This window comes from Glycine max, chromosome 15, assembly GCF_000004515.6.
Source record: "Glycine max cultivar Williams 82 chromosome 15, Glycine_max_v4.0, whole genome shotgun sequence".
Lineage (NCBI taxonomy): Eukaryota > Viridiplantae > Streptophyta > Magnoliopsida > Fabales > Fabaceae > Glycine > Glycine max.
Window position 1 is genome coordinate 624871 of NC_038251.2, and position 13110 is coordinate 637980.

At 31.7% G+C, this 13110-nt stretch overlaps 3 protein-coding genes across 4 annotated transcripts; 1 reads left to right on the top strand and 2 right to left on the bottom strand.

Annotated features, from left to right (window-relative positions):
• Positions 1-1995: 1995 nt before the first annotated feature.
• LOC100527456 (LOR domain-containing protein) lies at positions 1996-3168 on the top strand. Its single transcript, NM_001249394.2, has 2 exons — positions 1996-2292; positions 2523-3168. Exons 1-2 carry the CDS (start codon positions 2044-2046, stop codon positions 2931-2933), a joined length of 660 nt encoding a protein of 219 aa, NP_001236323.1. The 5' UTR covers positions 1996-2043; the 3' UTR covers positions 2934-3168.
• Positions 3169-7190: 4022 nt separating this feature from the next.
• Positions 7191-9364, bottom strand: LOC100815468 (glucan endo-1,3-beta-glucosidase 14). Of its 2 annotated transcripts, none has more exons than XM_041009797.1 (3): positions 9116-9364; positions 7888-8918; positions 7191-7528 (listed from the first exon to the last, which is right to left on the bottom strand). In XM_041009797.1, exons 1-3 carry the CDS (start codon positions 9171-9173, stop codon positions 7463-7465), a joined length of 1155 nt encoding a protein of 384 aa, XP_040865731.1. In that variant the 5' UTR covers positions 9174-9364; the 3' UTR covers positions 7191-7462. The 2 variants fall into 2 exon arrangements, with proteins under 2 accessions (XP_040865731.1, XP_006597117.1); XM_006597054.4 differs by having other exon boundaries at positions 7888-8924.
• Positions 9365-10523: 1159 nt separating this feature from the next.
• Positions 10524-12884, bottom strand: LOC100776785 (methyl-CpG-binding domain-containing protein). The gene is made up of 2 exons (NM_001253145.3): positions 12657-12884; positions 10524-11739 (listed from the first exon to the last, which is right to left on the bottom strand). The coding sequence occupies exons 1-2, from the start codon at positions 12738-12740 to the stop codon at positions 10996-10998; spliced, it is 828 nt and encodes a 275-aa protein (NP_001240074.1). The 5' UTR covers positions 12741-12884; the 3' UTR covers positions 10524-10995.
• Positions 12885-13110: the final 226 nt, after the last annotated feature.

Consider the following 13110-nt stretch of genomic DNA (forward strand, 5'->3'; position numbering starts at 1 on the left):
AGAACAAGTGTATTGTTCCGGACTTCCGGTGGAGTTTTGCATATTGCAGTGTGCTTGGATTGTTAGTTTCTCCGCGCATGATGGTTGTGGTTATTAATTTACCATGACCTTCAAGCCTTTTTTTTTATAACCCTCTAGTTCACCAGTAAAATAAAGATTCTAACTAATTTGATATTTTGTCAAAAAATAAAATCTAATAAAAAGTTATTTTTTTTTATCAAGGATTAACTTCAGATACTTCTTTAAGTCTATTGAAACAAAATTACAAAATATATAATTAAGGTAAGATAAAAACTTTTTCTTCAACTAGAAAAATAAAGATAATAGAGATATCCCCTAAAATGAGAAGTTAGAAAAGATAAGATACAATAATACATTTTATCTATTTATGTTATCTCACAAGAAAAATTGAGATATTATTATCTAATTTTGTCTTTATAAAAATGAATCATTAAGATATTCATGTAAACTAAGTATATTCCAACCAATATTATGATAGTAACTTGAGTATCAAATTATGTGTATTCACGTGTGCATCTCATCATGAGTTCGAGTTCGTGCGGCCAAATTTGATAAAAGCAAGATGGACAAATTGTACTTGGTGAGAAGATTGGTTACAATGAATAATTAAAACAACAAAAAATCTTATATTTTTAGAGAATTGAAATTTATTTAAATAAAATGTTTTTGCACTCTAATTCTAAGAGCACATTGAAGTTAAATACGATAGTCATACATTTCATTTTTTCCTTTTGTCTTTGTCAAAATAAATGTAATAGTAGACAAATTTTTTCTTGAATTAGGATATTCGATATTACCTAATTTCATTTTTTCTTCTTCAAACATACAAGTAAAGACGACCAACAAGTAGCACCGACTAAGCCTACAAGAATTCTTGTCAATCAACGGGACCACATTGGCAAAGGAAACTGATTCATATAACGATTCAAAAGACAACCAAAACTCCGAAACACAAAATGGCAACCAAGACATCTGTGCTCAGTGCGCTATCCCGTAATTTTAAAATATTTTCCAAACATTAATTTTAGGGTGCTTAGGTGCTGTAAAATGCACAAAAGATATTCGTAGAATAAAAGAACAAACCTATAGTATTCATAATTTTTTTTAAAAAGTATTTATTGTGATATCTCATAATGAAAATCAAGATCACATAGGTTATAAAAATAAAATGTTAATTAAGCATACTAAAATTACTATAAAAATCACATCTAAATTTTATTGAAATAAAATTAAAGAGAATTAATATATAATATGCAAAGAAAAAATATATTATATATTGACAACATAAACATAAAATATTTTTACACTATGTTTTAATAATATGAACTATTGTTTGTATAGTAAGTTTTTTTCACAACAATTATCTTAAAAATTATGTCAAGAATAATTTTTGATTGATTGAAAGTGTAAAAATATTTTATTATATAATCATTAAACTCTATAAAGAAAATAAATTATGTACTATAATCATAAATTTATTAGTTTTTATAATAATTATTTTAAAAATTATAATAACTAATTTTAAAAATTGATGATATTATAATTTTTTTACTCTAATAATATATAATCATTAAGACTTACATTTAAGAATATGAATATTTTTTATCCGAAGAAATTAAATACACATATGAAAAAATTATAATAACTTACATACATTTTTCCACTAAAATCCCATGTTATAAAAACATTAACGTTCCTTAAAAAAGCATTGACGTTACCTAAAACTGTATAAGTGTACAAAAAAAAAAAGAGATTAAATGTGAAAGTGTGGCAAAAAAAAAAAAAAAAGTGCGGTGGCATCATCTTTGTAGATATTTTTTCTCCCCACGTTTGCGGTAGATATAACCCACCCATGCATGCTTTCATTTCTATGCCCCACTTTACGAATTATTAATTAATTGGTGGCATAAATTGCATATCATGGATGATTATTGAATTGTGAGAATAATATTGCTTTTCCTTTAGACTGATAAAATATTGTGTTACAAATAGGAAACGAAACCCACATCACAATCCAATTCCATGACCCTTTGTATGGCTGCAGAAAATATGAGCGAGGTGGAAGAGGAGCATGGATATGTCTTCAAAGAAGAGATCCATCTCACGGTGTTCAAAACTTCTCTGTTCTTCGCGGGCGATGGCTTCACCGTCTACGATTGCAAAGGTCAACTTGTGTTCAGAGTTGACTCTTATGGGCCCGACACCCGCGACAGAGACGAACTCGTTCTCATGGATCCTAACGGACGTTGTCTCCTCACCGTTCGTCGAAAGGTACGAAATCTATTCTCTAATTTCCCTTCTTTTAATTAAGGTTGTTCTAAAACATGTTGTTTAGTTGATACTAGTATTAGTTTTTCGAAAGCACTTTTTAGTACGAAATATTTGATTGATTTTGCAAAGATGAATTCAAGTGGGATATTGATAATTTGATATGGCCATTGTGTTGCTAGTTTGTATATTATGTATGGTTAGGTGATAGTGGGTGATTCATTGACTTGCAGAGGCCGAGTTTGCATCAACGGTGGGAAGGCTTCAAAGGGGAGAGAATGGACGGTGATAAACCCATCTTCAGCGTGAGGAGAGCGTCGATCATAGGACGGTCGCGTGCGAGTTTGACGGTGGAGATGTACGACAACCCAGGTGAGGAGTACCAGATCGATGGGTGCTTCTCGCAGCGTTGCTGCACGGTTTTCAATGTGACGAAGGAATCGGTGGCTGAGATTCGTCGTAAAGTGGACCCCACCACCAGCGTCGTGCTTGGGAAGGAAGTGTTCTCCCTTTGCGTTAAGCCTGGTTTTGATGCGGCTTTTGCCATGGGGTTTGTGCTTGTCCTAGATCAGATCAACGGTGAGGATTACGTTGATGATCGTGCTACCACGGAGCCTGCGGTGCACCCCGCCACAGAAGATTAGAAGGGAATAGAGTGCATTTCCAGATTTTTCTTCAATCACACTGGCATGATGGGTGGCTTTATTTAATTTAACTCACTAATCCTTGGGATTTGGATTGTCCCTCACAAAGGGAACCTCTGCCCCTTCTTTTCTGGGTCATGCTCATGCCCTTGAAAGAATAAACTTTTCAATTCCCAATGCGATTGTGTAAATTTTACATCAAGCATAAAAATATCAGTTGAGCTTTCCTACTTTCAGCCGATTAGCCCTTTTTATCTGTGCCTTGTCTTCATTACTTGTGATGCTTTTATATGGCATGATATGAGCACAATTTATATTTTCATTAGCTTATAAATTTCGTAGTTATTATAATTACTGTATTTAGATAGTATTTATATTCACTATTTTCTTTTTTATCATATCAACCATCTTATTTATACCTTTTTTTTTTATATTATGTAGTATGAATACATTTCCTCTACCAAAAACAATTTTAAAACAAACTCTTTTGTACATGATGAGATTAGTGCTTAATGTTACTATGAAAGCTACCGATGGCATGTGTTTAATCTAGATTGAAAAAATTATTATTTTTTATTTTGTCTTGGGTCAAAAATATGGCACCATTATATCAATATTTTGTTATTGATTATCAATTTATTAAATTAAAAATTAATTTTTACTCACAATATTTGATTGTCATTTGATGTTAAAATTGTTGTTAGATAAATCATTTTTATATATAAGCATAAGATTATTAAGCTTGAAAGTTTACACGTGAAAGTTTTATAGAGTTGACTCGTGAACTTGTAAGAGTCTATTTCATCTAAAAATAATAACAAAGTATTTATAAATAACATACTAATTAAACACTTCAAAAATATAATAAAACAAAACAGAATCATAAAGTTCAGAATATTTAAATAACTAAGTCTACTAATAATACATCATTATTAGATAATAACCAGCAAACTTATAGTAATGGTGGTAGATCATTCTGGTTGAGGATTTGATGTTATTGGAGGATAAGAGTTTGATATTATTAAATGTGATGATTTTGTATTTGAGAATAACACACTAAATGAAGGTATATTGAATGCTAAACAGATAAAATAAATTTAAAATGACTTATATTTTGGTCTAATATTTTTAACTATCTAACTCGTTAACTCGATAATAAACTCGAGAGTCTACTTAAAATTTATAGAATTTATCTAGAGAGTCTATTAAAAAAAAATTTACTTAAAAGTCAACTCGAAAGTTTAATAACCCGCATAATTAAATTTTATCCCATTATATCGCCCGGTATAATATGCGCAAAAATATAGATATTAATACTTTTATTACCTAAACCACCTTTCCTAACTCTTTTCTCTCCAAATTGGACGGATTCCTCGTATATATGGGTCTCACTTTCTTTTTTCCTCTCTTTTTATTCGTAGATTACTTTCGTCTTTACTGACAGATTCCCTGAAAAATATTCTGCCGAGATTACTAGAAAACGATGCGTGATCTTCCACCGTCATGGCCAAAAAAATGCGAGGCATAACTTGGTTGTAGTATGGCTAGAAAAAAGAGACGGAAAAAGTAAGGAAGATAAGCAGAGGAAATAGAAAAATAAATCTTTGCCCAGGTTTTAACAATTATAGCTGGATCAACCAAATATATAAAAATATTATTCAACCAATAAAGGGACAATAATATGAGAAATTTTGACATGTTAGAATATCTTTGATCATATGAGCTGAACTGAGAAGGAATCAAATTCCCATTTGCAAATCTTCATATATAATAACAATTAGAAACATGCGTGGAATCCCTCTAGAATTCTGCTATATATTGATGGTTTAATTATCACAAGCATTTATCATTTATATCGAACGGATAGTATATTATATCCCTTCGCGTGCCTTTAATCTGATATTTGGACTATCCCATATTTAATTCTCCCTTTTCTTAAACTTGTCTTTTAAAATAAAAATCCGTATACACACGAGGTCCACACTGTATAACTATACACCAAGAGACTTTTAAATAGTAAAACACAGACTAATGTACTTGAGAATAATGCTATTTATTGCTCTCGGGTTTTTCTTTTCCTTTCTGGTTAGTCCAAATCAAATCAGTTAAACTAGTTTTCCAAGAAAAGTAAGCATTTTTGGTATTAAAAAAAGTAAACATTTGGCTAATGCCAAATATATTATGTGCATGTACTTCAATGTTATGTAAGTTTAATTTTCATATTACAAATATATCATGCATAACAAATTATAATTAAGTGATAATATAAAAACCTTTACGGCTTCACACAATCAATACATTTTAATTAAAATCTTGTAATATATCAAAGCTTCATAATTTGTGTCAACATGAGTGTGGGTAGCTATATTTAATTTCTTACGTGATTTTGACAGCTACCCGCATAATCAGCGAGATATTTTATATATAGTTATCCTTGATGGCACAGATACACAAGCTCATCTGATCAACATTCAATAAATTTATTAAAGTTTGAGCACTTCTTAATTTTGGTTGTTAAGTTGAACCTTTCACGTTGGCAAATGCATAAAATTATTTTTGAGTTGGCAGCAGCACATAGAAGCACTAGCTAGAGATACCCAAGAACGTCAACCAACTACTAGAGGCTTTATTACGGATGATGAATAATTTGTCAAGACATGTTTAGTGATTAGTGATATATATATATATATATATATATATATATATATATATATATATATATATATATTAACATTTCAAAGAGGTTTTAAAATAATCGGGCATAAAATACTTCGGTGATATTCATACCAGTCTTCTTAAAGGTACATTTGGGAGTTGAGTTTTGAAAGAAAAAAGAGAGAAGGATTTTTAATTTCTAAATTAAGAGAACTATGTAATGTTAATAAAGATAAATATAAGATTAAAAAGTTAAGCATATATTAATGTACCATTTTATTTTAAATAAAAATCAAATTACAAATGTCCGTCAAAATACAAAATCTTTCCTGTCCTTTCTTTCTCTCTAAAACTCAACTCCTAAACACATTCATACAAAGTGACTAGTAAAATTCCTTTTTTTAATCAAGGAGTACTCAAGTTCATCTATATTTTCTGAAGAAGAAAATGATTAGTGAAATTTTATTTAAAGACAAATATGCTTTTTTTTAATAAAACGAACTTAGTCAATGTGTGAGCAACTTGACTGACTTGTCTACTTACAAGACTATATAATAATATATAGTTTTGAAAAGAAGATAATCTTACGGCACAATCCTTCAAATTTTCTGAAACCTCCTTGCATTGATACCGTCAGCTATTATCTGGCAATCTGTCCCAAATATGATTCTATTAATATGCAGTTGCGATGTCTAGATGATTGCGGTTTGAAGTGCTATATCCTAGTTTAATCCTTTAAAATATAGAAATGCTCACTCTTAGTCTTTCAAAATAAAATTGTCTCATTTTAGTACCTTAGCTATGAAAATATATCAAGTCTAAGTCTTGTTTTTCATTAAAAAAAAAAAACTCCTTTCAGGCTCTCATTTTTTAAAATAAGTGATTACACATAACATATTTTCATAAATACGAGAGACCAAATTTTTGTTGTTGTTGTTGAATATAGACCAAAATGAAATGGTACTGAACAATTTATCTTCTTGATTTTACGGTCTGATCTTATTTTAAGAAATTGAAAATAAATATTACCTTATCTATAGTGACTAAAAAAAGAAGTAAAAACATATTTAACTCTTTGTTTAGAAAATTTTGGAAGCTAAAGTTACACTGTTCTTATGCAAAGTATGCATGCTTGAATCTTACAACGAGGAGATAATTCCTCTTACACCTTATTTATCTTCTCTACCTCTCTTGTATTTGATGTGTTGATGTTCACATTCAAAGTTGATAAAACATATCATTCATCTCATTTTCTTTTTCATTCATTCCGCACAAATTTCTTTCTGCTTCTTTCTTTTTTTGTTATCAGGTCAACCATAACATTTTTTACTTTTGCCCTCTTCTCTCTTTCTTTTATTTTTATCTCTCTTCTCTACCCCATTTCACACCCATTTTAATGTGCCTGAAAATATCACTTTGTGCAAAGACCTTTAATATTTTTTAATTGTATTCGTTACACAATTAAGTATATCAGTTTTAAACAATGAATTGAATAAGTTTTAGATTCTAGTGGTAATGATTTGGCATTAACGTTACACCTTCATATATGACAACATATATACAAATCTTAGGTAGAACCGTAGAAGCGATGTTGCTCTGGTTTTTCATATATTCGCTTGCTGCAAAAGCATGCTTACCACTGCTAAAACGTTGAAACAACAGGTCAACAACAATAGACAAGATTACTAGATTAGATCCCTTATGAAGCCTATGGTACATTGTTGAGTATTAATAAAGAATAGAAAGTTAAATCAATTATACATTGAGATGTTACATCTTCGATATGGAAATTCCACAACTTGAAAGTACAGAAAACTGTTACAGAATCCAAAGAATCACTGAATTCACGTGTAAATTAATCTTATAATCAATTACTACAATGCAACAAAAAGAAAAGCAGCAAAGCTTGTAAAAGCCATCATGAAGGAGGATCCAATACCCTGAAAGACATAATTGTTATAAACTAGGAACTGGAGGAATAGAAATTTCAGATATGATATGCATATGTCATTAAACATAAATACTTCACACTTGAATATTTGTAGTCTGTGCGTTAGAAAAGCTAACCATAATTGAAGTTTAATGATGTTAAATTATTGAAACAGCCAAGTTGTGTGCAATATAGATGTAATGTCACTACTAATCCATAGAACTCAGGCTCAGTAAGTCAGTTACATAAAAAGTGGGGAAAGACAGATCCTACTTCATTTTAATTTTGGAATATTTTCAGCACAAATTTCCTAGAAATTAGAAAACTTAATTAATAGTGAAAGTAGAGGAGTATCCATAGTCCATATACCTTGAAGGAAAGGAAAGATGAAGTTGCTGAAGAAGGTACAAGTCCAGTGAAGCCAATATCATATGCAATGCTTCCATCAGCCTTAAACAATCCAAAGTTTCTCTCAGATGTTGAGCCAGGCTTCAAATTCTCATTAAACAAGGCAAAGACATAAGCTTTCACCACTTTTTTTGGCCTATAAGGGGTCCCTTTCTTCTTGAGCAACCGCTTGCGCAAATTACCATTATATGTCCTTGCATTTTTTATTGTTGCTCCAGCTTCATTATCATCCCCATGAGAAGCCCAACCAGTCTCAGAAACAATAACATCCATCTTGTCAAACCCAACCTTCTCCAAGGCAGCATAAGCTGCATCAACCTGAGCCTCAAACATGTTACTATAATGCAGCTTAGTCTTTGCATCATAAATCCCGGGATTTTTTAGGAAGAGGGCATAGTTAAGATCAATATGTTGTGGATCATTCTTATAGGCAAGGAAGGGATATGCATTAATGAAGAAAGGAGTGCCAATTTGTGAGAAGAATTGTAAGAGAGGTTTCATATAAGGAAGGACATCTTCCTTGAAAGTGCATGAGGATGGAGGAAAGGAATTAGCAAACACAGCCTCAGAATGTGGACTTGACACCTGAACATCTTTTGCTAGACCAAGCTTACTAAGGGCATTGTAAACATTTTTTGCTGCAGGGAGCAAAACTTCCCAGAGTTCCATATCCGTGCCTCCCAAGATTTCATTTCCCACCGCAATTCCGCAAATTTTGGTCTCTGGAAGAAATTGCTGAACGTTTTCTTTGACCCAACTCATGGCTCTATCCTCCCCCACACTCATGTCCTTGAGAAATTCATTGCCAAGACCAACCACAATTTCAATGCCAGACCCTTTGAAGGCACGGAGGACTTGATGATCAGCATCATATATCCTAATGTTCTTAATTTTTGCTGCTTTGAGTAGGGTAACCACGCTTTCTGGGGGAGGTAAGTTGTCAGCTATCCTACCATAGTTTACTCCATATGTTCCTGTAAATGCTTTATCCCCTAAAACTTCATCACATCAGAATGTTAAAGTTTGATTAGAAACACAATTGACTAAAACAAACATGATTTTTTTCTTTCTTTCTATTTACTTAGGTAAAAAGTAACTAAGCAAAAAGTAGTGTCCTCCATTTACGAATCTTCCATTTCAAAATAGAATATGCGATTAAAAATGGTCTTAAAAAGAGTAGTACACATACCATGAGAAAATAATGAAGAGAATAGCAGAAGCCAAAGAAAAAAGGAAGATAACATCATGTTTAGCTAAGTATATTAAGAATGGAAGAGCATTCCAATTGTAGAATAAAATGAGGGTGCTTGACTGTATTATGTAACTCAATGACGGTAACGTCATTAGCAGAAATTGATCGATAAGCAATCCTGTGGATGATGCAATACTTTTCCTCCATAAACTCTAGATTCTTAGTCTTTAACTTAAGATGGTTAGAAGAGGTTGTTTTCAAGGGATTAGAATAGATTCTTCCTTTCCTCACCCTTTATCTCCTCCTTTAAGTATGCCTTTTCCACTTTTCACTCTTGTTTACTTCTACTTGCTTTCTCTCAAATACACAAATAAATTATGCATGCAACGAGTCTCCAATACCTTGAGTGCCACTGAATGCACATGCTACCTTGTTTTTGGGTTCGAAATTCTGAACCTAATGCTTCTGGTTCTACCTTTTCAATTTTCATTATAAGAAAAATAGTTAATAAATTATAAAAGATTCCAAATTATTAAATTACAAAAAATTAATACGATAAAAAAATTATACTCTAGGTATAAAGCTCCACGTTCTATATATATTTTTAAAAAAATTCCTAAAATCGTTTATGCCTGTCATTGCAAAAAATTGAGATTAGCACTGCAATAAAGATAAAGTGGAGACAAATTATGCAGTTCATAATACTGTGATCAGAGTTGACAACGCATAATGATGTTTGGGAAAAATTATGCTAAAACCTGCCTTTTCGTTATATGAAAATATTTAAAAAAGACAATAAATTATAAATGTTAATTATTAAATTAAAAGTTTAATTATCCATTTAATTCCTATAATTTTTAAATTTATTTCTTTTTTAAGTTTAATTACCCACTTAAAAAATAAATTTTTTAATCCTTAAATTTTATATTTTAATTCTCAAAAAACTTCTGCCATTAAAAATTAAAGAATTTTAACGGTTGACACTTTTTGAAAATTAAAATGTAAACATGAAGACCTAAAAAATCCACAATAGGGATTAAAAATAATAAATTTGAAAACTATAGGAATTAAATAGATAATTAAACTTAAATTAAAAAATAATAGAATAAAAAATTACACGTGTAAAGCCCCGCTTTCATATTTATTGGAAGGATATCTCAACTAGCCTCTATATCTGTCATATATTTCTAAAAATTTCGAGATAAACACTGGGTAGAAGAGTGAAGACAAATGAAATAGTTCATAATATCACCATTAATGGAGTTGACGATGCTTCACAAAAAATAAAAGTGGAGTTGACAATGCATAGTGATGTTATGAAAAAAATTATGCCACACAACTTCTACAAGCTCTACAAAATGTCAGAAATCCAAAGACTGATCAAGTATACATGTGGCGAGATTAATGACTGAATACTGATGAATTACATGAAATCTAATGAAACGCAACCTTTAGATATGAAGCTTATGCCATAACTAGGAAAGGAAGTGATAAATTGCTGCTTCAATCCTGCATTTACCACTCACTTTCGGTAACATAAAAAGAGCATTCTTAGATGGGGAATGTGAAATTTAAATGACTAGAAACACAAATGTGTCACAGAAAGTCTACAATCTACGTAGCTGCACTAAGTAAAATCAGATGTCCTAATCTAAACTAAAAGGAAGACTCATTTAATTTCCTAATCCTAGGTAGAAAGTACAACCAAATCTTTAGATGAAATACGAGACTACAGTCATCCATAAGGCCACAAAATAACTAAAATAGCATCGCAAAAGTCATGGGGCACTAGGGCAATGGTGTTACATTTATGCAGCTTACACAACGGTATGACAAATGTTGAAGTGTTTCACTGTGCACAGCTCCAAATAACCATATTACATTTGTGCAGCATTAGGATTCTCTTTCTCGCCTCCCCCATTAGCCTCTAGAGTCGCAGTATCTGTTTTCTCCTCATTCTTTTCTTTTTCTAATTCAGTCAGTAGGGATTTTTCAGTCTCCGCAGTATTAGCAGCTTCTTCGGCAACTTTCTCTGCTGGTTCAACTTCTTGCTTTTGAGCTTCTTCACCTTCAGGCCTTTCAGCAATCACATTTTCGCCGTTCACATGACTGTTCTTAATTTCATCTGAATCATTTTCTAATTTATTGTTTGTATCATTCAGATCATTTTCTTCCATATCTACATCTGGCTTCTTGGCCTGTTCATCAATTTGTTCAGTTTTATCTCCATTCTCAAGTTGCTTTCCTCCAGAATTAGAGTTATCATTTCCTTCATTTTTCTCCTCCTCTGCAGCCTTGGGATCTTCAGTATCAGACTTTGCCTTGCCTTCCTCTGATGCAGATTCAGTTTCTTTGTTATCCTTCTTTGATCCTGATGATTTCCGAGCTCGTTTCTTTGGAGTATCACTATCTGCTGGTGGAGTTGACTTGACCTTCTCACTGATCCTTGCTGATCGCCTAGGGGTCTCACCAGTTCCCCAGTCAAACTCTGAAATGACAGGATTGCCAGGATGTGCCTTTAGGTACTGCTCCAATTGTTTTTTGGTACTGATCTCCTCTCCAGTTGGAGCAATGAATACAATCTCACTTTTTCTTGGTGTTCCCAGTTTCTTAGGGAAAAACTGCAGCATTTAACTAAAACTGCATTATAAAACAGTTTCCATACAGCATACAAATAAACCCCAGTAAAATTCACAATCTCCTTCCAAGCCATTTCAAAAGGAATGAATGCAATAGAGAGAGACAAGTGGAAATGTGTGCACATACATGTAGTAACATTTCAATGTGGATGATACACATATAGTCATATACAGAGAAAGAAAATGCAGACTACATAATCCTTGTAGAATAGATAATATAACACAAAACCAGAAAGACCAGATCTTCATTAAATTACTAAGCATCAGTTCAAGTCTGAAAGAGAGCAGCAATTAACATTCCTAGTGAAAAACATAGAAAAGTATCACATTGATCATTTTATCCAGAGTAAAAGATGTTTGGCAAGACAAAATATTCCATGCCACTCCACTTGCTCATATCATATCTATGAATATTCTGAATGCTAGATTACAAATTAGAAGAATATGAAAAGCACAAAAAATTCACAGCATTGTTTCCATAGTATCCTAATCCTAATCTATTAAATATATACATATATATAACACTGTTGGGAAAAAAATACAGATATTCCTAACTTGACAGGATTTAGGCCAAAATATTAACATAGCCTAAGATATATAGTTAAACAAAAGTGGTAAACAATTGCAAAGGCGGAATAAAACATAAAAAAAAAAAAAAAAAACAGTCCAGAATTGAAAGGAAATGTGTATGCACTTTGTTTGTTTTTTCAGAAACAGTAGAAATCTAAAGGAGATGGTTAACTAGAGACTAGTGAGAGTGAGAGGAGATCCAAAAAGGTGTAGGCAAAATAAATAAAGCTGAGCGACCTAATACATTAAAGAGAAAGAGGGAGTGTGGAGAATTGAAAGCGCAAAACAAAGAATAATAAAAAAAGAGAGGAGAGGAGAGGAGAGGAGACCAGTTTATTCCAACCGGAAGGAGCTGGAAGTTCAACCGACAAAACCTCGTCGTTTTGCTGCATCATCTCCTCCGCATTCTCCATTTCTCTCTCACTCTTGCCTTTCAGGAGTTGAGTTTCAGTTTGTTTGGGATAAGAAAAGATAAGATTAACAAACGGTCAATCTCTCTCTCTCCTCTTATCAACGGCATATGATAAACTCACCCGGAGCACCTCACTCCTCACGCCATTTCAAATTGAAACCCACGTGGTTATTTTATTTGCCCCTTCACACACCAAACAAAACAAACAGCACTTTTCTTCCTTTTTTTTTAAAAAATTAATTTATTTTTTAAAATTAATTCATTTTCATCCTATAATTTAAATTGAACTAAAGATATAAAAAAACTTCACTTTAGACCAATTTAAAATTATACAATTTTAAACTGTTACAAAATACTCATTTAAATATTAA

Excerpts from the sequence above, each read along its gene's own strand:
- LOC100815468 (XM_006597054.4), bottom strand. The coding sequence starts at position 9,173 with ATGATGTTATCTTCCTTTTTTCTTTGGCTTCTGCTATTCTCTTCATTA. Across the intron at positions 8,925-9,115 it reads CTCTTCATTATTTTCTCATG|TTTTAGGGGATAAAGCATTT; the intron begins GTATGTGTACTA and ends GATGTGATGAAG. Across the intron at positions 7,529-7,887 it reads CATCTTTCCTTTCCTTCAAG|GGTATTGGATCCTCCTTCAT; the intron begins GTATATGGACTA and ends TATGTCTTTCAG.
- LOC100776785 (NM_001253145.3), bottom strand. The coding sequence starts at position 12,740 with ATGGAGAATGCGGAGGAGATGATGCAGCAAAACGACGAGGTTTTGTCG. Across the intron at positions 11,740-12,656 it reads CTTCCGGTTGGAATAAACTG|TTTTTCCCTAAGAAACTGGG; the intron begins GTCTCCTCTCCT and ends TAAATGCTGCAG.
- LOC100527456 (NM_001249394.2), top strand. The coding sequence starts at position 2,044 with ATGACCCTTTGTATGGCTGCAGAAAATATGAGCGAGGTGGAAGAGGAG. Across the intron at positions 2,293-2,522 it reads TCCTCACCGTTCGTCGAAAG|AGGCCGAGTTTGCATCAACG; the intron begins GTACGAAATCTA and ends ATTGACTTGCAG.